This window comes from Prenolepis imparis, unplaced genomic scaffold, assembly GCF_030444845.1.
Source record: "Prenolepis imparis isolate NDT839.2.m4 unplaced genomic scaffold, iyPreImpa1.0 SCAF_92, whole genome shotgun sequence".
In the NCBI taxonomy this organism is placed as follows: Eukaryota; Metazoa; Arthropoda; class Insecta; order Hymenoptera; family Formicidae; genus Prenolepis; species Prenolepis imparis.
The window spans coordinates 35,353-60,120 of record NW_028141250.1 but is presented as its reverse complement, the minus strand read 5'-3'; the positions used below and the strand labels follow the sequence as shown (position 1 = coordinate 60,120).

Genomic DNA, 24,768 nt, shown 5'->3' with positions numbered 1-24,768 from the left:
CGCGTATGAGTCGGCCGCTTTGTCGGCCGGATTTCGCGTACCGTGATTTCGGCGTGGACGCGACGAATCGGCGTGTCACGGCCGTCCGTATGGGTGGCGGGGGGAGGAACGCACTGACGGTCGAGAACCCTCGACGAAGGCGGCGGAGCTCCACCCGCTGACGTCAGCGCGCTGTTTGCGGGGTGCGGTCGGAACCCCGGACTCCCGAGAATAGCTCGGGGGAGACAGAGTACCCTCTACCTCGAAGTCGGGGGACGGTGGAGGCGGAAGCCGGAAGTTCGGAGCACGGAGATTATCTCCGCAGAGGCAGCGTACGCGTCTACCTCGGGCTCTTTTTCCGGGCGGAAGGATTCTCCGATACGACGGAGTCGGAACGGTATCTGAGAGAGCTCTTATCGCGAGCTCTCTTTTTATATGGATCGAGTAACGGGATCGGAGGCTGGATCGAAGGAGAGGGAGTGGGAGTGATAATCCTCGGCTTATTTCGGCGCGCGTCGGGCGTTTTCGGGGAACCGTGTTTAACGGTTGAATAATTAAATGTGGCGCTCAGCGCCTGCTGCCCTGCCCGGCCGGTGTTCGCCGGGCGCAGCCTTCCGACGGATGGACGGTCGGGAACGACGCGGGGGCGTCGTTACAACATCGATAACAATCTTATCCGTTTTATTAAAACGCGAGTCCCCGCCGAGTTCGCTCTTACCGAGATTTCGAAGTGGTGGTCTTACAATTTACTGCGGTCCGTCGGTGTCTCACGTGGTTCGCACGCCGCCGTCGAATAGTGTCTGACTCTGGGCCCGCGGTACGCCGGTAGCCGGCTCCTGCGGCGCTGCGCGCACCGAGCTGATAATCGATCCTTGATCCTATTTCGACGCTAGTCGATCCTTGCGGGCCTCATTGCCCCGGTAATTTCGAAACCGCTCTCGGTACGTTTCGGAATGTTGGTGCGGATAATATGGCTGCTCGCTGTACGTCCCGAATAACTGCTTCTCTCCTTCTCTAATGTTTGTCGACTTGCTGAGGGACTCGCCGAGAGGTGATCAGTCTCTGACGGTTCCGATTTCTTCGGGACGATGCCGGCGGCCCCATTGGAGTAGTCATCCCTGTCTCGAGATATCGGTACCCTTTTATGTGCTCCTCCGCTTAGTTCCTTCCGCTATCCGAGGCTGTAAAACGTATTCGGCAGTAACGGGCCCTTGCTTATCTATTTCATTTATTTTACAATAAAGACCTTACTTGACCGTGCGTTATCCGGCGTCCCCGAACGCACCGCTTCCACCCAGGTCGTCCATTCTCGTTGCAGATTCGCCATCCCACGATGGCTGCTCCCTTCGGTACATTTGGGTCTTCTCCGACCACTCACTTCAACTCGGTAAATCTAAGGTACTTAAATAACTAAAGGCGAGTCGACGAAGAAAAGTTCGTCGCTCGCCGACCAAAATTCGCCCTCTCTCGACCCTTCCTCGGCCGGGCCGTGCCGGCCCTGTAACGGGCGTAAAAACGTCACGTCACAAGTTTGACAAAGGCAAGTGATCTTGATTTATGCACAAATTCGCATGGTATATATATTTTAATACATTTTCCAGCTGCAATGATATTGTCTCAACTTTTCTGTGTTGTAAACGAACTTCAAGTTTTCCGAATAACCACATATATAATAATTTGCGCATGACTCCTAAACATACAAGATGCATATATTCCAAAGGTATATTGTTCACAAGATCAAAATCTGGTAGCTTTAAAATAGCTGAATGCCCAATATGATAATTTTCGTCCTTCCTTAAACGGAAATCTTTATTTGTTCGTAATTGTGCATTTGTTTCAGGAAAACACATTTTACCGTTAATGTAACTGCTTTCAATTATGCACTTTGTACAACTGGAATAACCATTATGTTCTTTTATTTGCAACACAAATGCTTTCGCTGGTGCATCGCATATAATAGAATGTAATATACGTGGTATATTTCTGTTATTAATAGTAATTCCATCTTCGTGTTATATCTTTACTTTACCCGTTCGGATTATTATTTTTACATTTAATGCTTCGATTTATAAAAATTTTGAAAAATTATTATATTTAATTATGATGGAGTTTCACCATCTTAAACTTTTATACATACTTGTTCCAAGAGTATAATTAAGCTTGGAAGTTTTCGTCTTCGTTTCACTCTAAGAAGACTGCTTCGCCCACGGTTTTTTTGATCCGTGGTTTTTTTCCCGTGGGACGTAGGGCAAATGCCGAGGCAGGGACTTGGGGAGTCCTTGAGGAACGATGGGTCCACGGATGATACCCCCCCCCTTGTCTGAAGTTTTCTGGAGTTCACAGGGAGATCAGGACGCGACGGAAAGAACATCGGTCGATTGGATTCCAACGGCGAATCGCTCGGTAACCTGAGGCAGCAGCCCAGGGTAGAGCAGGATGGTTCGCCGGAACCCTGGAGTCGACATTTGGCTGTCGGTCGATTGGGACCAGGAGTCGCTCGGTAACCTGTGACAGGAGTCCAGGGTAGAGCAGGAAAGCTCGTCGGTGCCCTGGAATCGACGTGGATGTGCGATTGGATCCGAAATGGCGGATGGTTCGAGAACCTGCGGCAGGAGCCCAGGATGGAACAAGGAACGTCAGGATCCTGGAGTCGACATCGGAGTTTTACGACAGCGTTGGATAGCCCTCTCTGATTGTCGGGACGACAATCTTGGAGAAGGGGGCAGTGTTACGTCCCTGGTTTTCATCCCCTGAGCGCCTTCATTTCATCCCCCGAGCATCATCGCTAGAGGGTTGTTTATTAACAACCGGCGTGCGGATGTTTTCCGGCGCCATATTGAGATCTGGTCTAGCCGTCGCATCGTGCGGACGCTTCCGAGACCTTAGCACATTTTCCGCATATTATATGCATTCGTTATTATATTTCATCGTCTTTTTGTATTAGGTCGTGATATTAAAGTTCCTTGTTTTATTACGCGAGTCTATTTATTTCGGGCGCGTGAGTGAGTGAGTGCGAGTGAACCCTTTTTTGCGAGATATCGCAAAAGCCGTCCCGAGGACGTAACAATATACTGCTTACGATATCATCAGTATATTCTCATAATGTTACGTATATGTATGGGAGATTCCGTATGAATTCAGAATATACGGAGAATATCATGTGCTATCTGGGTATAGTCGTCTTTTAAAACTATATCTTGGATATGTTTTCGTTAACTTTATTTTATAAAAAAAATTATTTTAATTAAAAATTGGAAGATGAATTTTTTTATATAAAACAATTTAAAAAGAAACATGTTTATTATATTTTCTATTACATAACATTATTATTCTTTATTATATAACAAATTTTTAATTTTTTAAAATTATCTTTTATATTTTGATATACATTTTTATTATTGCAAAATAAAATAGCTTAATAAAATAAAATATAAGGTATGGCATAATAGATGAGTAATACAATAAAAGATTAAATATTAGGATTATATGGACGCAGTTATGAAATATGGAACCAACTACCAATTTTTTTTATTTCGAGATTTCTATTGCAAATTGTGCCTGATACATTCAGGCACAATTTGTAATAAAAATCTTGAAATCGAAAAAATTTATGATTGGTTTCGTATAGCATAACTGCGTCCATATAAGATAATAGTAAGGATAATATAAGATTAAAAATTAGGATATTAAGATGGGAAAGATTAAAATATTAGGATATTAAACATAAAATGTGAAATAATCATGTTTCGTGTCCCAGTTTTAAGTGATAACGAAATCTGTCTCCAGCTCTTCTTAACCATGCCGAAAATTTACTACTTAATTCACTATATGTCGAGGAATTATGTATATTTAAAATTGTTCCTGAAAAAAGTTTAAAATTATAAAAATTATGTATTTAAATTTAAAAAATTTAATATATTTAATATATATATTTAATTAAAATAATATAAAAAATAATTTAAAAATTACCAATAATAATATCAGAAAATATTGTGTTCTTTATCCCTTCGGTTTGACGTTGACCATCCCAAGTTAATCCTTTGGCAAGTTTATTTGTGAGAGTTATTACTAAACTATTGATTAAATGTTTTTCTGCATTTTGCCCACCAATAGTTCGAATTTTTTTTTGCTGTAGGAATATAAAATACATTATTTTTAATATTAATTTATTTCGTAAAATAATTTATAAATTGTTTTCGGAGTTCATCATTATTTTGTAATTCATTACAAAAACGCTTAAAATTGTCTATATCATCCAATGGAAAATCTGGCAATAAATCAAATGACATATTTGGCGCTGTCAAGTTTTGATCATCGTTTAATAAGGCTAAAATGTTATCTAATTTCCGATTCAAAGTACATATCTTCGATTTTAAGTAATCCACTGTAGAAGTTTTTTCTATAAAAAGATTAGAATTATTAATTATTAGATTAGAAAGATAAATTCACAAAATTTGTTACTGTATACATATATACATATACCTTTGCTTGAAGTTATATTTTCTTTAATAACAGTTTCAATTTTTTGCCGTTTTTTAACTTTTTCCAGTTCTAATTCAGAATTATTTCTTACTATTTCAAGAAAAGAAAAGTATTAGTTGTTTTATAAAAATAATAAAAATATCAGATCATTTAGGAAACATATGGAAATGACATACAAACAAGATTTCTTTTCATTTTACGTTTAAGAGAGTTTTCTTCACTTTTTTTCCTTATTTTTAAATTGTATCCAGGATTATAATCAACTAAAAAAATATGTTAAAGACATAACAAAAATCTAAAATTAAAATTAAGATATTATTACATACTATGTTTTATTGTAGGAAATAATTTTTTTCTTTCTGCACTTGATGATTTTGGAGATATTTCCGTTTGTTTGTCTGTAATATTTAAAAAAATATCAATTTTAATTAATATATTTTAAAATATTAAATTTTAGTTTTAAATATAAATTATATACATATTATTAATAGCAATTAATTATTAAGCTCGCAAAATTTCTTCATTTTCTGAGAAATAATCACCGTAATCCAATGGTTGCGAATCTAAATTAGTATTTGATAAGGATAAAGAATTGTTGTTTTCATTTACATCTGAAAAAAATACATGATACATAAAAAACTTTTATCATAAATATATATTATTAGTATAATAAAAAGTGTGTATATAAAAAATTTTTTAAATCGATTTTTTCTTTTAATTATTGTTGTACTTGAAATTATTATATTATTTCAAATTGATTTATTTTTATTTAAATTTTACTAATGGTGTTCTGATTATTTCATTATTTTTTTTACTAATTTTATAACTGACAAAAGAAATTTTAAATATTTTTTAGCAATTTTTGTATTGAAAGTGCAAACAATATAAAATTAGTTTAAAAAATTGTTTTATAATAAAATATAATGCTTTTTACATTGTATAAAAATATAGAATAATAAAGAATGTAAAAAATGTAATCTTATATCTTTTCATTTTAAATAAAAGATGTAGAATACTTTTATGAGATTTTTTTCTGTAAGTATAATACATATAATTTAAAAGCCAATTAATTTACAATATTTAAAAAATTATAGTAATTTTTATTAAACATATGTTTTAAAAATTTACCAGATTCCGATTCTGTATTCTCATCAAAATTTTTCTCATGGGTTTTGTAACTCGAATAAGGATGTGAAATGCTTCTATCATTCAGTTTTATCATATTCAACTGATTGCTTTAAATTCTGATCATTACATGACATATTTGAATCTGATCCACTATAATTTTTTGATGATGAATCAGTTTTATCATATTCGATTGATCGCTGTGAATTGTGATCGTTAAATGATGTATTTGAATCTACTTCAGTTAGATTTCTTGTCAATGCATGAGTGGCATCATATTTAATCGATTGTTTTGAATAATGATTATTGTGTAACAGATTAGTATCATCCATGCTAATACTACGAGGTAAAACGTTACTTGCGTGGGGTGTTTTTGATGTAATACGTTTTGATGTATGCACTTTGTTTGATGAAGTGATATCTCTTAAGATATTTGGTTGTGATGCACATGACTGAAGATCGTTCAACTCATCATGCATATTTATAGATTTGCGTTTTAAAATCCTTTTTTTAGTTTTCAATTTTTCATCAGATGAAGTTGTAATCAATTTCTTGGGTTTTATTATATGTCTTCCTTTTGAAGTCACTTTCGATTCTTTTATTTTACTGTTATGCTTCTGTTACGTCCGGCGGACTTCACGATTCTTTTCTTTCCCACGACCAAGGCGAAGTTTGTTGTTAGGTAAATAAAAAAGGAAGAAAAAAGATAATAATAATCTAAGCGGCACGTATATAATAAAACGAAAACATGCCCAGCGAAACGGACAGCTGCAGATATCGTGAGCGACCGATAAATATTACAAAATCGGTAAATAAAAGAGACCAGGCGGAAAGATGCCGAAAGCGGATTCTTGCCGACACCCTCGCGAATAATAAGTTAAAATCACATATCGGCAAAACATAAAGACGGCGAGAACGCGCCGAAAGCAAATCCTTCCCTAGTAAAATTAGGGGAAAACAAATAATGAAAACGAAAGTGTGCAAAATAAGATAGCACACCTGCGGGTATTCTCGCGAGAAAGCGGCGAAAAATATAAAGATTAAAAAGATGCCACACGCATCGCCTCTCAGCAAACAAGCTCTAAGCCACACGCGAGGGCAATAAAGCGAGAACCCGCCGATAAAAGCGGCACTAACAAACGACAAATATCGCGATATAGGAAAAACTAACAACAAACACCGCCGCCGATATCGAAATCTCGAGAGGATAATAAAAATATAAACCTCAACAAATTCTCCATTGGTCAAAACCTAGGGCCCTAAACAAAAGCCCTGACCAATCCCGATAAACTTTTAAAGTCAAGAGACGCCTCCGGGACTGAAAGGGCGTTATTGAAAAATTCCCTATTCGTCAGGAAATATTAACAAACTAACGGGAAGGAGGAGCAAGAAGGTATATATACCCGTGACATCTCTCAGAGAATATCAATCTTTTCTCAAACCTACGCTCGCGGATCAATCACGAAAAGTTGTATCACCATCCTTCGAGTGAATCTCGAACTCGTGAGCATTCGCAGTGACATTTGTGAAATCATCGTGTGCCCAGTGCTCACCGAGTACGACGATTTTCGCGAGTGAACAACTGCGAGTGGAACACCATCCTCACGGAGGAGTCCGTAGCCAGATTCACACCTGGAATAATTAACACCTACCTGCGCACTCCATAAGTAGTAAGTTATCAAGCACGCTACATCTCCACCCTTACTAATAATACTTAAAATAATTCTGGGACTTCAATTAAATTATAATTGTTTTCCTTTTTAATTTATTAATTTATTATCCTTGTTAAATTCTAACTTCGAAAAACTGTCCTTTCTTCCCCCATCCTTATCTCTCTCTCTCTCTCGAAATCACTGTGGATTTCCCGCGATAGCGGAGCAATCCGTGATTTCTATCATCCCCTTACCTTTTGAAATCACTCCGGATTTCCCGCGATAGCGGAGCAATCCGTGATTTCTTCCATCTCCTCTTTCTCTCGAAATCACTCTGGATTTCCCGCGATAGCGGAGCAATCCGTGATTTCTATCATCCCCTTACCTTTTGAAATCACTCCGGATTTCCCGCGATAGCGGAGCAATCCGTGATTTCTTCCATCTTCTCCCTCTCTCTCGAAATCACTGTGGATTTCCCGCGATAGCGGAGCAATCCGTGATTTCTATCATCCCCTTACCTTTTGAAATCACTCCGGATTTCCCGCGATAGCGGAGCAATCCGTGATTTCTTCCATCTCCTCTTTCTCTCGAAATCACTCTGGATTTCCCGCAATAGCGGAGCAATCCGTGAATTCTATCATCCCTTTATCTTTTGAAATCACTCCGGATTTCCCGCGATAGCGGAGCAATCCGTGATTTACTCTCTCTCACTCTCTATCTCTCTCTCTCTCTCTCTCTCTCTTGAATGAACAAATAAGTAATACAATAACTAACTAAATTATTAAATAATTAAAATATCAAAATTATATAAAAATAAATATATATATATATATATATTTTTTTTTCTCTTACAAGAACTCCCAGAGTTATTTTTCAGTAAAAACTCTTCTTGCCCGGTTACTTTATTATTCGCTCTCGTAGTGGAAAATCCAAGGAGACGACCCTCGCGAACCGCTGTTAAATTGGCGCGAAACCGGCGTAATAGGCGGTTAAAGAAAGCGTTGGCACGGAGTCTGGCTGCGGGCGAAACCTTCGGCTCCCTAGAAAAAATTAACACACCGATCCATACAGAGACAACTAATACATATCACCCTACGGTCTCTCCTATTTCCTCACCCGAACATATAGAAACCCCGCTGACGCCGTCTCCCGCTACCTCTGCTTCTGCAGAATTTTTCGATTCCCCGCGAACTCCTTCTCCTCTTTCTCCCGAACCCGCTATACCTCAGCGGGCCCCTTCCCCTCACTCCTCTGTTTCCTCTGAGGACGCCGATTCTCCGCGGAGCCCTTCTCCCTTTCTTCCCCCTGCTTCTCCCGAACGCCCTGAGCCACCTAGATCTCCGTCTCCGGCTCCCTCAACAATCACCCTTGAAGATTCTCCTCCCTCATCCCCAACGTCCTCTGTAAATAGGGAACATCCGGAAGGGTTTGAGGTAGTAGATATCAGCGACGACGATTCCGAGGAATCAGAATCGCCTGCCAAGCTCTCATACGAGCAATTCAGAGCTTGGCTGATAAACCAGCTCCCAGGGATACGAGAAGTCCCTGAGGAAGCTTTCACGATTGGTCCAGGCCCCGTAGACCACGAGGCCTTACGCGAATTTCTAGAGACCACCGATAGGAATAACATCATCCCCTGGTATGTTCCCGGGCGAAGATATCCTTTAGCCGTCCCTGCACACCTTCTCCTACGAACCTATCCCCCCTCCACCGCCATAATTACCGAACTCATATAACCTAGAAGTCTCTCTTACACGCACACACATGGACACTAATTTTATATACCTATTACCATTTAAATTATTGTAACCACCAATCGGGACCCTAAAATTTAAACAATAACTCTTACCCCTTTCTGCCCCGATTGAAGACCTCCGTACTAATGTATCACCCGCGACACATACACATACATTCACTCTTCATTAGCAACTAAGTCCGTCAATAATATTATTATGTATATAAATTCTTTCGTCTTTATATTAGGAATAAATTTATAAATTTCAAAATAAATGATTTTCATTTATTAATAACCCGTTCCCACTTATTCCCGTAAACCAGGATCGCACAAGGTCCCATCCTGCGTAAAAGAGATTAAATTCTCTTGCCAAAAAGGGACCACCGAGCGAACGGCCCTTTAAATAGAGTAAGAGCGACCCTTGCGGTCGTTGACCTATTTGGGCCCAGACGTTCGTTCGGGTCGAACAGACGGATAGTCTGCCGTCGTTCGAAAAGATAAATTTAGTTACGTCCTTCCTTTCGACTCTTCCTTCCTTGAGTCTGGACGTAACATAAATAAAATTTGGGGGCTCGTCCGGGATAGAAATGTGCGATTCCTGGTAGCGGTAATGAGTAAAGGAACAAGAGGTCAAACTGATAAAGATCAAATAGAAGAACTATATAAAACTGCATTAACAACACCACATAGAACACGCAAATCTAAATCTAAACCATCTGATTCCGAATTAATTCACACATCCACACCTTTAGTACCTTCAACTTCGACATCTCGCCAAATAAATTTTTCGTTAAAAGATCCTTCCTCAGAATTCGATTTAACTGAAAATACTTTAGTAGCCGAATCGCCCGAGCCAGATTCCGACGATTCCGCCGATATAACTACTGAAACAATAAAAGATCAAATCGAAAAATTTGATATCGAAAGCGATCCCGAAAATTTACTTTCTTTTAACATGGCGCAACCTAACCCCTTTGCTACCTTAAAATACGCGGTAGACGCCGTCCCCTTTTTTGACGGTAGTAACATTCCGCTAAATTATTTTATCGAGGGTTGCGAGGAAGCGAAAGCCATGCTTCCTAAGGAAGCAGAGGCTCAATTTACTAAAATTATAAGAACTAGAATAGTGGGAGAAGCGCGTCGAACAATTCGGGATGAAGATTTTGATACTGTATTGCAATTAACTACTTATTTAAAGAAAATTTATGGACCCACTAAAAATGTATATCAGTTACAAGGAGAACTAGGATGTATTTATCAAAGGAATGAAGAGGATGTCGTCACTTACGCAAATAGAGTTAAATTACTTGGAAAACAAATATTGGAAGCATATCGAAGTTCCGGTCACATTTTACCCAATCAAAATATAAAAACAACGGTAGAAAAAGACATGTGTAAGTGTTTTATTAGAGGGCTAAAGCCTGAAATAGAGCAAAGAATCACTAGAGATTTAGACGTACAAGAAACTGTCGCCGACGCCCTAAGGATAGAAAGAGAGCTTCGAGAGATGACAGGTTTGCGCCAAGGCCAAGGCGTTAAAACAGGCCAATCACCGTACACTAATCAAGTGCGGGAAATCTGTCAGATCTGTTTCAAAGAGGGACATGCCGCAAGTAGTTGTAGGAAGCTCGTTCAATTTTCCTTACAAGGGCACGATTTTCAAACGAATAACGGAACGGAGATTTTAATTTGCCAAATATGCAAAAAACGCGGCCACAGTGCGGATAAATGTCGCCAACGCGATCCTCGCGCTCGTCAGTCAGTAAACGTAATTCAAGAAAAAATTACTATATGTCAATTATGTTCAAAAACCGGCCACGACGCCAAATCATGCCGACAAACTACTTCCCAACAACAAATTAATAAATCGACGGTTACTTGTCAATGGTGTGAAAGGCCTGGCCATTCGGCTAGTAATTGTTGGAAAAAACAGAACGAGGAAAGAAGTTTGGAAAGTAGACCGAAAGTTTCATGCCAACTTTGCGATAAATTCGGACACTCCGCTAAGGATTGTCGTGTTAAAATAAATCAACAACTGACAACGAAGAACGATACATTCTGCAGATATTGTAAAGAACAAGGCCATCTCCTTGAAAATTGTCAGTTACGCAACGCAAGTAATAATCGTCGAAAAGAAAATAATCAGGGAAACTACACAGGTCCCTCGGGGTCGGGTGCACAACGGGGGACCGGACAGACTTCACACCCGTCGACATCTCAAGAAGTCAAGTAGGCCGTCAAACCATCGACATACGACCCGTAACAGTAAACCTCGATAAACATAGTCGCGTGCCTACTGTTCAGGTCCAAATTAACGAAATACCATCGCAAATAACCTTTCTATTAGACACGGGATCCGGACCAAATATAATCAAGGAAAATTTTATACCTAAAACTCTAAAAATTAACTATACAAATATATTAAAATTAAATGGTATAAATAATCATCCCGTATATACGCTCGGAGAAGTCGCTTTAAATCTCCTTGGAATTCCGATATCTTTCCATTTAGTATCTCGCGACTTTCCGATTCCACAATCCGGAATATTGGGAAATGATTTCTTTAAACAAACATCATCGAAAATAGATTACGCTCAAGGATATCTGACCGTATCCGAAGTTAACATACCGTTTTTCTCACCGGAATCTATAATAGTGTCTCCGAGATCCGAATCATTATTTTATGTAAGAATAGAAAACCCCGAAATAAAGGTGGGATATATACCAAAATTAAAAATAGAACATGGAATTTACTTAGGAGACACTATTGTAGAGAACATCTCCGGAAAAGCATATCTCAATGTTATAAGTACTTTAGACGAAGAAGTGGAAGTCCGCGTACCCACTTTGCGTTTAAAGCCGTTGGATCAATTATTTGACGACCATAAATCCGACTGTCCGACGGTCAACAATTACGATGAAGTTTCATCTATAAACGAAGAACCAATGAACACCAACGAAACTTATATTGATATCGAAGACGAAGAAGAAATTTTCGAGGATGAAGGAAAATTTACGGAAATAACTCGAAGGACAAACAAAATTAATGTTGACAAGGGGAATAAAAATTCTCCTGAAAATTTTAATAATTCAAAAATCCTTGGAGAGGGAAGTTACCAAACCTCTCCTGAAAATTTTAATAATTCGAAAATCCTTGGAGAGGGAAGTTACCAAACCTCTCCTGAAAATTTTAATAATTCGAAAATTCTTGGAGAGGGAAGTTACCAAACCTCTCCTGAAATTTCATATAATCCAACAATTAACGGAGAGGGAAGTTACCAAACCTCTCTTGAAAAATTGAATAATTCTAGTAAAGGGAAAAATTATCAAATCTCTCTCAAAAATTTAAATGATTCAAAATCCCTTGGAGAGGGAAGTTACCAAACCTCTCCTGGAGGGGATATTTCTAGAATTTCGGAGGGAAATTTCCAAACCTCGACAGAAAATTCTAGCTCCGTCAATTGCGAGGAGGGAAGTTACCAAACCTCACTACGCGATTTGACACAATCTTGTTCTAATTTAAGAGAGAAAAATTCCTTATCAATTCTAGATATCAAATTTCCGAAAGTTGGATTATTCACAGAAGACCACAATGACAAATTAAAGTCATCTCATGTCACTATAAAAGACCTTCTTGAAAAGGCACAAAAATATTTAAATATTGAAAAATTAAACATTAAAAACTCTAAACGCATGAAAAACAGAACCAAACCGTCTTCGAAAGTTTCGACGTCTTTATTAAATAAATCGCAAGAAATTATAGATAAATTTATGCGAAAACGAAAATCTAAACATAAAAGAAAACAACAACAAATTAACGATGCAAGCAACGATTTGCATAATTGCCTGGTGGTTTCCGAGAAAAAGGAGAAAGACCGCTTTATACAAATTACCGAATTATTACGATTGGAACATCTAAATGAAAAGGAACAAGAAAGTGTAAAGAAATTAATAACAAACAGTCAAAACCAATTTCATATTCCCGGAGAAAATTTAACTGCAACTCATGTACTCCAACATCAAATACCAACCACAGATGATCGACCAATTAACACTCGTCAATACAGATTCCCGCAACTACATAAGGAAGAAATAAACAAGCAGGTAGAGGAACTGTTAGAAGGAGGCATCGTAAAACCCTCACAATCGCCATACAATACGCCCATATGGATCGTGCCGAAGAAAGAGGACTCCAAAGGAAACAAGCGCTGGAGAATGGTCCTCGACTTTCGGGCTTTAAACGACAAGACCATCGGGGACGCATATCCATTACCTAACATCATAGATATATTAGATCAATTAGGGGGCGCGCAATATTTCTCTGTATGCGACTTAGCATCTGGGTTTCATCAGATAAAAATGGATCCTGCTGACAGTCACAAAACTGCATTCACTACTCCCTTCGGTCACTACGAATTCGATCGAATGCCTTTTGGATTAAAAAACGCTCCTGCAACATTTCAGCGCCTAATGGATTTAGTATTAACAGGATTACAGGGCGAAGAATTATTTGTTTATATGGACGACATTGTTATTTATGCTACTTCCTTAGAAGAACACGAACGAAAATATAACGCATTAATAGAACGACTTAGCGAAGCTAATTTAAAACTACAACCTGATAAATGTGAATTTTTAAAAACCGAAGTAACTTATTTGGGACACGTAATTGGCAGAGATGGAGTAAAACCAGATCCGAAAAAATTAGAGGCAGTACATAAATTTCCCCGACCGAAAACCCCAAGAAATATTAAGCAATTTTTGGGACTTGCCGGATATTACCGGCGCTTTATTCCAAATTTCTCTAAACTAGCAAAACCATTAACAAATCTATTAAAAAACGACACTCGTTTCGAATGGACATCAATTCAAGAAGAATCCTTCGAGATATTGAAACAAAAATTATGTGAAGAGCCAGTACTACAATACCCTGATTTCTCTCGACCATTTATTTTAACTACGGATGCGTCAGGTTTAGCCGTAGGAGGAATACTCTCACAAGGAGAAATAAACAAGGACAGACCTATCGCATACGCTTCCAGAACACTCACGGACGACGAAACGAAATACGACACTTACGAAAAGGAAGCACTAGCCATAATATATTGCGTTAAACACTTCAGACCATACTTATATGGAAGAAAATTCATCCTAGTTACAGATCATAAACCTTTAATGTGGTTTAAAAACGCGCAAGACGCAAATATGAGAATACTTCGCTGGAGATTAAAATTAGCGGAATACGATTACGACGTTGTTTATAAGGCAGGAAAAACTAACGTAAATGCGGACGCATTATCAAGAAACCCAGTAGATCTTGAAGAAATTGATTGCAAAATAATAAAAGAACGAAAAACATTAAATCCAAATAATCCAGAAGATGCAGAAATAATTTCCAGAATGCTGGAAGAAACCGATGACGAAGAAGAAGAAGACGACGATTTTCAACTATATCTGTCAGATACCGAAGAAATTGAAGGACCGATACTCGAAGAAGAACCCCCTGATAATAATGCCGATCCTATACCTTTTACCCCCGAAGAACTAAACGAACCTCCAGCGTCACAAACTATCGAAAAAGCGCTAATACATGATCCTCCAAAACAAAACAGAACGCAAACAAGAAGTCAGGCGACAAAACGAAATATTAAGAAAAATAATGAAAATCATAATAACAACAAAAACAATACTGAAAAGATAGAAGAAGGAAACGATCCGCCAGACAAAGATCAGGATAACAAAGAAACAGATGGAAAAGAAAGGGAAGAAAGCGATGACGACGAAGAAGAAATTATCAATAAAAATTTAAAATCAAGAAAAACAAAAATGAAACCTACTATCATTGAGAATAAAATAATTAAAAGCAACGTAATAGATTCTCGCGAACTATTATTTCTGCGAAAAGACAATGTCGCGTATTTTGTCGACATTTACGGAAAACCTTTAGACTCAGGATCTGAAAAACTCTTCGAAAGAAACGAACTCCCGAATATAGGACCCCTGGAGTTAGGTAAAGCGAAAGCAATAAAATACAAAACCTACTACCATATAGTCTTACCCATCAGTGAGACGGAACGAGAAGGCCCCACAGCGACTCTCAACCAAATTATCGCGGTCATACACGACTTACGAAATTTGACTGAAAATTTAAATTTAGGAACACTCAGCATTGCAAAAACAGAAATTATCAACAACGTTCCATGGAATAATATCAAATCGCAACTGCAATTAAGATTCATTAATTCCACTACCAAAATAATCATTTGCAACGGACAAATTAAATATCCACCGAAAGATCTACGATCCGTTATAATTGGTGAGATGCACTGTTCGCCGACCGGAGGACATCGCGGCGTCACTAAGACATACAATAGAATAAAACACAATTACTATTGGGAAAACTTAAAACTAGACGTTCAAAGATACATACAACAATGTTTGCAGTGCCAACTGAGAAAATTAGTACGCGTCAAAACAAAACAGCCTATGATAATCACAGACACACCAGGCTCTTCTTTCGACAAGGTAGCCATGGATATTGTCGGACCTTTACCCAAGACAGAAAGAAACAGCGAATACATTTTGACCTTACAAGATCAGCTGACCAAATACTGTATGGGTATACCATTACAAAACCAAACCTCCGAAATTATCGCAGAAGCTTTCGTAGATCGTTTCATCTGCATATTCGGAGCGCCAAAGGCAATATTAACGGATCAAGGAAGAAATTTTATCAGTGATTTAATGAGGAAAATCGCAAAATTATTTAAAATTCGTAAATTTCGTACTACTGCCTTCCACCCACAATCTAACGGATCTTTGGAAAGATCGCATCACGCATTAGGAGAATATTTAAAACAATACGCAAACGAACAAAAACAGTGGGATAGATGGATAAGCCTTGCAATGTTCAATTATAATACTAATGTACACGAAGCAACCAGACATACACCGTACGAATTAGTCTTCGGAAAAATAGCCAGAATTCCTTCGAACGAGCTTTTACCTCCAAGCGACCAATTAGCGAATTACAACGATTATCTAGTAAACCTCGTTACACAACTTCATACAATTCAAGGAAATGCTCGTGAAAACGTTATCGAAGCAAAACACAGATCGAAGAAATATTACGATAGAAAGATTAACCCTCAAACCTTTAAACCAGGAGACCATGTATTTCTCTTAAAGGGGCCAAAACCCGGAAAATTCGGGGATCACTATACAGGACCTCATGAAGTACTGGAAATATTAAATAAAAATAATGTAAAAATTAGAATAAAGAAAAATAGCCGAATCGTGCATCCTAATCGATTGCGAATTTCCTACATTAAAACCACTAAATAATCAACAAAAAGGATTAATTTTCCACAAAAATAAATGTTTTTTTTTTTTTAAATATATATATATATATTAAAAATACAAAATATAATATTAATAAAAATAAAGTAGAAATACATAAAGGTTATAAGAGGAAAAAGATACACACACCTACAAAAATAATTAATATTTCAGATGGATCGCAAATTCAGACGAATAATCGCAATATTAATAATACTAGCAGTATACCTGCATCCAACACATGGGCTAATAGGATATGACTGTGGATCTTCCTCCGCAAACCTAACCACGCTATCATTGTTAAACATCGAAGAATGCGATATCCCTCGTAAAGAAATTAAACCGGATCAAGTTTACGTACAGCTGTTACAAATTAATGAATTCGAAGCAGTGCACGTAATACAGTGCAAAGTTGAAATCGACCGATTAGTCAAGAAATGCGGAATGTTTTCTCACACAATGGATGTACATAACGGAAAATATTCATATATAGAAGAAATAACTCGCGAGGCTTGCAGGCGAATGCATAGTTACGGAAGTTATCAAGTAGGACGCACTCTTATCTCAGGACTTAAATCCAATAGCACAATAACCAGACCGATTACGTTAGCTGGTCAAGTAGACAACTACGGCGAATGCCACGGAGGAGCATACTCAGATCCTTACGGAACATGGTCGGATGTCATTGTAGTCGGAACTGTAAAAATCACATTACAGGATTACACTGCCGACGTACGCATCAACACTAATAAAGTACAACTCAGATCCGGCATTACTTGCCAACTCGGCTCTACACATTGCATAGACATCGAAGGAGGAGACACGTATTGGAATACCGTACCTGCAGGTCCCTGTAAATTTAATAACTATGGAATATTATTCGAGGGGTACGCCTACAAAATAATTGACGACGAGCAAGGCCAAACAGTATATTCTCTCACCACACAAGACACAATATTCGCTCTAACCAGTAAAGGCAAACAAGATGTCTGCGGATATTCGATAATACGTACCGAACATCCTAAATTAATGATTTTCGAAACTGTACGAGGAACCGTCGTTTTCAAAAAACAATCGCGCGTTTCAAATCTCGATATCTTCACGTACATGAATTCTAAGTTTGTTTACGTGGAAAAACATATTCGCACGCAAATTAATCAACTTTACCATGACATTTTATTACAACAATGTAATTTAGAGCAACGAATGCTACAAAACGCTTTGGCCATAGCCACACAATCTCCAGATATTTTTGCATATCATCTAATGAAAGGGCCCGGCTATATGGCTCTACTAGCTGGAGAGGTTATTCACATCGTAAAATGCGTACCCGTCGAAGTCAAGCTCGCTCAAACAAACCGATGCTACAACCAACTACCCGTGCTTCGGGAAAATCAAACGTATTATTTAACTCCACAAACGCACATATTATTGCAACAAGGAACGCAAACCACTTGCAACACATTAGCACCCGCCATGTATCAGCTAGGAGATTCTTGGTACAAATTTATGCCAAGACCAGTGGATACCATACCGCCGGTCACTATAAAACCATTGACTAAGCCTGTATGGAAATACATCAGCCCAGGATCGCTCGCCACCAGCGGTATATACACGGAAACAGATTTAAAGGACCTACGAGATCATATAATGTTTCCAGCCGAACGACCTGCCGTCCTCAACTCCCTAGCGAGAGGGGTGATGGGAAAAACCATATCCCTGGAAGGGGGATCAATCTCCAATTTACTTGATACAAACACCATAGAAAAAATAGCAATATCTACATGGAACAAATTCTGGAATAAATTTCTATTTTTCGGGAATCTCAGCGCTGGACTAATCGGAATATACCTGAGCATCAGAGTCATAAAACTGACGCTAGACACAATAGTACACGGCTACGCCTTACACACAGTGTACGGGTGGTCCTTGTACCTGCTAGGAGCCCTATGGGACTCCCTAACACATCTACTAATACATTTGAAAACAAGGCAATCGAAAAAATCGAAAGCCAGCGTGCCGGTTCCCTATACCCAAAATAACGAGACACCTGAAACCATCCACACAGAAAACAACACAACTCCAACAGCTACCTACCCCCTCCTTCCCCCACGGGAAGATACTACATATACCTTGGAGCTTAAAGAAGCGAAATTTTAACGAGCAAGGCATACCGCCAATTACAATAACCCCCCCCCGGTTTTCTTCACATATCAAGCAAGGCATACCGCCAACACAATAAACCCCCTTTTTGGATCTCCCCATGCACCAAAAACAGTAAAATTTTTTTTTTATATACAGAAATGGAAACCTCTTACATCGACACTGAATTCTTGACTCGCGGTCGCCTGAAGGTGACCGTGGTAAGAGCGGAATCACCCTTGCTGTTTTGGGTACAACTAAAAAATAGCGCAAGGGAACTCCTGGAAATGGAAGAAGAAATCCAATTCCGGATGGATAGGAGAGCCAATTCATTGCTCGTATACCCTCACCATATGAAGGAGGACTTAGAGGTCGTGGTTAAAGACAAGAAAGGATGGAAGCGAGGGTTTATACAAAGCATAAATAAAAACACTTGGATGGTCAAAATAATGCTCGGCGACTGGGGAAGAACAGTGTGGCGCCGTATGAGCGAAGTGTATCACCTAGAAGACCGTTTTAAGGGGGTATCCTGGCAAGCCATAATATGTGGATTAGCCCACACCGCAGCCCCTAATGGTAGGCAAACGTGGCCAATAATGACACGAGACCTGTGTCGACTCCTTTTAGAGGGACAAGATGGATGGATAAATATAGTCCATCCTCTAAGAAAGGGTGCGGCCCTGGTGAAACTCCATATGGAGACCACCAAAATGTTCGATAGAGCATATAACTTTAGGGACGCGCTAATTCGGATTGGCCACGCCGAACTTTGCACAAAAATCACCGCCGACGTGGAACCCTCAGTCTAAAAAAAAAAAAAAAAAAAAAAAAAAAAAAAAAAAAAAAAATATATATATATAATCAGAATTATGTATTAACTTAGAGTTATTGTAGCATTTAAATAATTCTATATATTCTAAATTTTTATTACTCCACTATTCATTTGAAATCTGAATTGTGTATTAATTCAGAATTACTCTAGTGTTTAACAATAAGTATTCCTATAGACCCTAAATTTTCTTTACCTTACTACTACTTCGTTTGAATTTTGAATTATGTATTAGTTAGAATTACGCAAGCGTTTAAGTACTCCCATATATCCCAAATATTAATTACTATTATCATTAGTCACTATATCACCCTACCTTTCCTCTTTATATTATGTACTTCTTTTGCATATTATAATTATAGCGTCATTATTGATGCTACACATTATCATATCATATTATTTTTTTTGTATTAATTACTATTAGACCATATATATATATATTGAATCGTTATTGGTAATATTTCAACATTTGCGTTCTTAGATTTCAGTTTTTTTGTATACTTATCATGAATATATGTGTTTCTTCTTTAATTACATGCGCAAATTTATACCTTATACTTAACCTCATAATAATAATACTTTGTAAACAAGTGGAACCATTTTCTATCTTAATTACATCATTATCGTCAAAACATACTGCCTGATCATCGGTTGCAGTATAACAATGCCAGTATATCACCATCTTCAATGGACACCCGAGATGCCGGAAGAAGTACGCCAAGGCCCAATCGACGGTGTTAAACCAGGAGACCACCCCGAAACATACCGAAATCTAACAGAACTCCGGTGTGTTACATTAATGGAGGGTGAAATCTATCAAGATACGACTGACTGCAGCAAAATTTGTCAAGAATGCTATGATAAAATATCAGCCGAGGAAAACCAAGAATATGCAACAATACCACCGCATAATTTGGTCCACGAAATATCAGCTGGCGACCAAACAAATTGCACTAAATGCAATAAAGTAATAGTAACAATCAAACCGGCGATAAACTGCAGGGACTGCATAGAAGAATATCTATACGTTGACCAGACATACTTGGCCGAAGGCTGGGGTCAAGCTGTGATCCCCAGAGGGGTAGAAGAGCAATAAAAGGAAGGGACCTGCTACTTGACACCAGAGAACTGACATTTACTACTGACGAAAATCAGGCAGATAAAAACGTGCCTAATTCTTTTCTTTTCTTTATATATAACATATATATATTTTTATATATATATATCCCTCTATTTTCATTAGAATTTTCATACGATAGAAAAAGGGCTCCACACCAGCGTTACATGTATTAGCGGTACTAAATTTAAATAAATAAGTACAATTAAAAATAAGCTATAAGTAAATTGTATAAAAAGCGAGGAAAGGACGAAAGAACAAAGGAAGGGGTTATGGTGGTCGCCTTTTCTTTCCTCCTTTTCTACAAAATATTTAAATAGTAATTAGGAACTCAAAGAAACACATTTAATAAAAACAGAATTAAATGTGAGTCTTTCTACCAAATCGGCAAGTCGTGGCAAGAAAAGAATCGAATTATTCCTCACAGATTCTTTTTGCAAATGTTGTGTTTTTACACCCCCAACATTTGTCTAAGGCGGGGGGTGTTACGTCCGGCGGACTTCACGATTCTTTTCTTTCCCACGACCAAGGCGAAGTTTGTTGTTAGGTAAATAAAAAAGGAAGAAAAAAGATAATAATAATCTAAGCGGCACGTATATAATAAAACGAAAACATGCCCAGCGAAACGGACAGCTGCAGATATCGTGAGCGACCGATAAATATTACAAAATCGGTAAATAAAAGAGACCAGGCGGAAAGATGCCGAAAGCGGATTCTTGCCGACACCCTCGCGAATAATAAGTTAAAATCACATATCGGCAAAACATAAAGACGGCGAGAACGCGCCGAAAGCAAATCCTTCCCTAGTAAAATTAGGGGAAAACAAATAATGAAAACGAAAGTGTGCAAAATAAGATAGCACACCTGCGGGTATTCTCGCGAGAAAGCGGCGAAAAATATAAAGATTAAAAAGATGCCACACGCATCGCCTCTCAGCAAACAAGCTCTAAGCCACACGCGAGGGCAATAAAGCGAGAACCCGCCGATAAAAGCGGCACTAACAAACGACAAATATCGCGATATAGGAAAAACTAACAACAAACACCGCCGCCGATATCGAAATCTCGAGAGGATAATAAAAATATAAACCTCAACAAATTCTCCATTGGTCAAAACCTAGGGCCCTAAACAAAAGCCCTGACCAATCCCGATAAACTTTTAAAGTCAAGAGACGCCTCCGGGACTGAAAGGGCGTTATTGAAAAATTCCCTATTCGTCAGGAAATATTAACAAACTAACGGGAAGGAGGAGCAAGAAGGTATATATACCCGTGACATCTCTCAGAGAATATCAATCTTTTCTCAAACCTACGCTCGCGGATCAATCACGAAAAGTTGTATCACCATCCTTCGAGTGAATCTCGAACTCGTGAGCATTCGCAGTGACATTTGTGAAATCATCGTGTGCCCAGTGCTCACCGAGTACGACGATTTTCGCGAGTGAACAACTGCGAGTGGAACACCATCCTCACGGAGGAGTCCGTAGCCAGATTCACACCTGGAATAATTAACACCTACCTGCGCACTCCATAAGTAGTAAGTTATCAAGCACGCTACATCTCCACCCTTACTAATAATACTTAAAATAATTCTGGGACTTCAATTAAATTATAATTGTTTTCCTTTTTAATTTATTAATTTATTATCCTTGTTAAATTCTAACTTCGAAAAACTGTCCTTTCTTCCCCCATCCTTATCTCTCTCTCTCTCTCGAAATCACTGTGGATTTCCCGCGATAGCGGAGCAATCCGTGATTTCTATCATCCCCTTACCTTTTGAAATCACTCCGGATTTCCCGCGATAGCGGAGCAATCCGTGATTTCTTCCATCTCCTCTTTCTCTCGAAATCACTCTGGATTTCCCGCGATAGCGGAGCAATCCGTGATTTCTATCATCCCCTTACCTTTTGAAATCACTCCGGATTTCCCGCGATAGCGGAGCAATCCGTGATTTCTTCCATCTTCTCCCTCTCTCTCGAAATCACTGTGGATTTCCCGCGATAGCGGAGCAATCCGTGATTTCTATCATCCCCTTACCTTTTGAAATCACTCCGGATTTCCCGCGATAGCGGAGCAATCCGTGATTTCTTCCATCTCCTCTTTCTCTCGAAATCACTCTGGATTTCCCGCAATAGCGGAGCAATCCGTGAATTCTATCATCCCTTTATCTTTTGAAATCACTCCGGATTTCCCGCGATAGCGGAGCAATCCGTGATTTACTCTCTCTCACTCTCTATCTCTCTCTCTCTCTCTCTCTCTCTTGAATGAACAAATAAGTAATACAATAACTAACTAAATTATTAAATAATTAAAATATCAAAATTATATAAAAATAAATATATATATATATATATATTTTTTTTTCTCTTACAAGAACTCCCAGAGTTATTTTTCAGTAAAAACTCTTCTTGCCCGGTTACTTTATTATTCGCTCTCGTAGTGGAAAATCCAAGGAGACGACCCTCGCGAACCGCTGTTAAATTGGCGCGAAACCGGCGTAATAGGCGGTTAAAGAAAGCGTTGGCACGGAGTCTGGCTGCGGGCGAAACCTTCGGCTCCCTAGAAAAAATTAACACACCGATCCATACAGAGACAACTAATACATATCACCCTACGGTCTCTCCTATTTCCTCACCCGAACATATAGAAACCCCGCTGACGCCGTCTCCCGCTACCTCTGCTTCTGCAGAATTTTTCGATTCCCCGCGAACTCCTTCTCCTCTTTCTCCCGAACCCGCTATACCTCAGCGGGCCCCTTCCCCTCACTCCTCTGTTTCCTCTGAGGACGCCGATTCTCCGCGGAGCCCTTCTCCCTTTCTTCCCCCTGCTTCTCCCGAACGCCCTGAGCCACCTAGATCTCCGTCTCCGGCTCCCTCAACAATCACCCTTGAAGATTCTCCTCCCTCATCCCCAACGTCCTCTGTAAATAGGGAACATCCGGAAGGGTTTGAGGTAGTAGATATCAGCGACGACGATTCCGAGGAATCAGAATCGCCTGCCAAGCTCTCATACGAGCAATTCAGAGCTTGGCTGATAAACCAGCTCCCAGGGATACGAGAAGTCCCTGAGGAAGCTTTCACGATTGGTCCAGGCCCCGTAGACCACGAGGCCTTACGCGAATTTCTAGAGACCACCGATAGGAATAACATCATCCCCTGGTATGTTCCCGGGCGAAGATATCCTTTAGCCGTCCCTGCACACCTTCTCCTACGAACCTATCCCCCCTCCACCGCCATAATTACCGAACTCATATAACCTAGAAGTCTCTCTTACACGCACACACATGGACACTAATTTTATATACCTATTACCATTTAAATTATTGTAACCACCAATCGGGACCCTAAAATTTAAACAATAACTCTTACCCCTTTCTGCCCCGATTGAAGACCTCCGTACTAATGTATCACCCGCGACACATACACATACATTCACTCTTCATTAGCAACTAAGTCCGTCAATAATATTATTATGTATATAAATTCTTTCGTCTTTATATTAGGAATAAATTTATAAATTTCAAAATAAATGATTTTCATTTATTAATAACCCGTTCCCACTTATTCCCGTAAACCAGGATCGCACAAGGTCCCATCCTGCGTAAAAGAGATTAAATTCTCTTGCCAAAAAGGGACCACCGAGCGAACGGCCCTTTAAATAGAGTAAGAGCGACCCTTGCGGTCGTTGACCTATTTGGGCCCAGACGTTCGTTCGGGTCGAACAGACGGATAGTCTGCCGTCGTTCGAAAAGATAAATTTAGTTACGTCCTTCCTTTCGACTCTTCCTTCCTTGAGTCTGGACGTAACACTTCTTTATACGTCTGTTTTCATTACCTTTAACGTTGGACATTATATTAAACAGGAAAAAGAGAAATACAATTATTTTTCATATTACTTTATCTAACATTAATATTTTTATAAATAAAATTTTATAAAAATGTTAATGTTATAATACACACATGATATATATATATATCATAGTATATATAATTTTATACATATATACTTGTATTTTATATACAATTATATCCCTTAATTTTATATATATACATATATATATATACATATATAAAATTAAGGAAGAAATGATACTTACCTCAAAAGTTATTCGAGACATTCGAAAATGTTCACCGAATTGATCGTCCGTGTACATCGGGATTGTTAGTTCAAAATATTCCGCATTTCGCGTCTTTGCAGCTTGACGTTGTCTAGCATGTAGATTATTCTCAGGCAAGGGTTGAATAACATTATCGATAATATTTCGTACAATATTCATATTCATATTGATATTCATATTCATATTTAGCTCGTCATCAGCCACGAATTGTAACAATATATTTATATGATTCATATCTGTTATAACTTCTGTGT

The 24,768-nt window shown here is 38.6% G+C and overlaps 4 protein-coding genes across 4 annotated transcripts in view; all 4 read left to right on the top strand.

Moving 5' to 3' along the window:
* The window catches only part of LOC145947489 (uncharacterized), a 70,149-nt gene extending 50,866 nt beyond the window's left edge, over positions 1-19,283 (top strand). The window contains exon 5 of the mRNA XM_083057271.1: positions 18,613-19,283. Coding sequence (XP_082913397.1) covers positions 18,615-19,262 — 648 coding nt within the window. The 5' untranslated portion in view covers positions 18,613-18,614 and the 3' untranslated portion in view covers positions 19,263-19,283. The remainder of the gene's footprint in view (positions 1-18,612) is intronic.
* On the top strand, positions 9,857-11,206 carry LOC145947493 (uncharacterized). Its single transcript, XM_083057275.1, has one exon. The coding sequence runs from the start codon at positions 9,929-9,931 to the stop codon at positions 11,204-11,206; it is 1,278 nt and encodes a 425-aa protein (XP_082913401.1). The 5' UTR covers positions 9,857-9,928.
* On the top strand, positions 16,404-18,592 carry LOC145947488 (uncharacterized). The gene has a single exon (XM_083057270.1). It carries the CDS (start codon positions 16,486-16,488, stop codon positions 18,469-18,471), a length of 1,986 nt encoding a protein of 661 aa, XP_082913396.1. The 5' UTR covers positions 16,404-16,485; the 3' UTR covers positions 18,472-18,592.
* A 444-nt stretch (positions 19,284-19,727) lies between the features above and the next one.
* On the top strand, positions 19,728-22,992 carry LOC145947486 (uncharacterized). The gene is made up of 2 exons (XM_083057267.1): positions 19,728-21,934; positions 22,838-22,992. Exon 1 carries the CDS (start codon positions 19,947-19,949, stop codon positions 20,376-20,378), a length of 432 nt encoding a protein of 143 aa, XP_082913393.1. The 5' UTR covers positions 19,728-19,946; the 3' UTR covers positions 20,379-21,934; positions 22,838-22,992.
* The last annotated feature ends 1,776 nt before the right edge of the window (positions 22,993-24,768 follow it).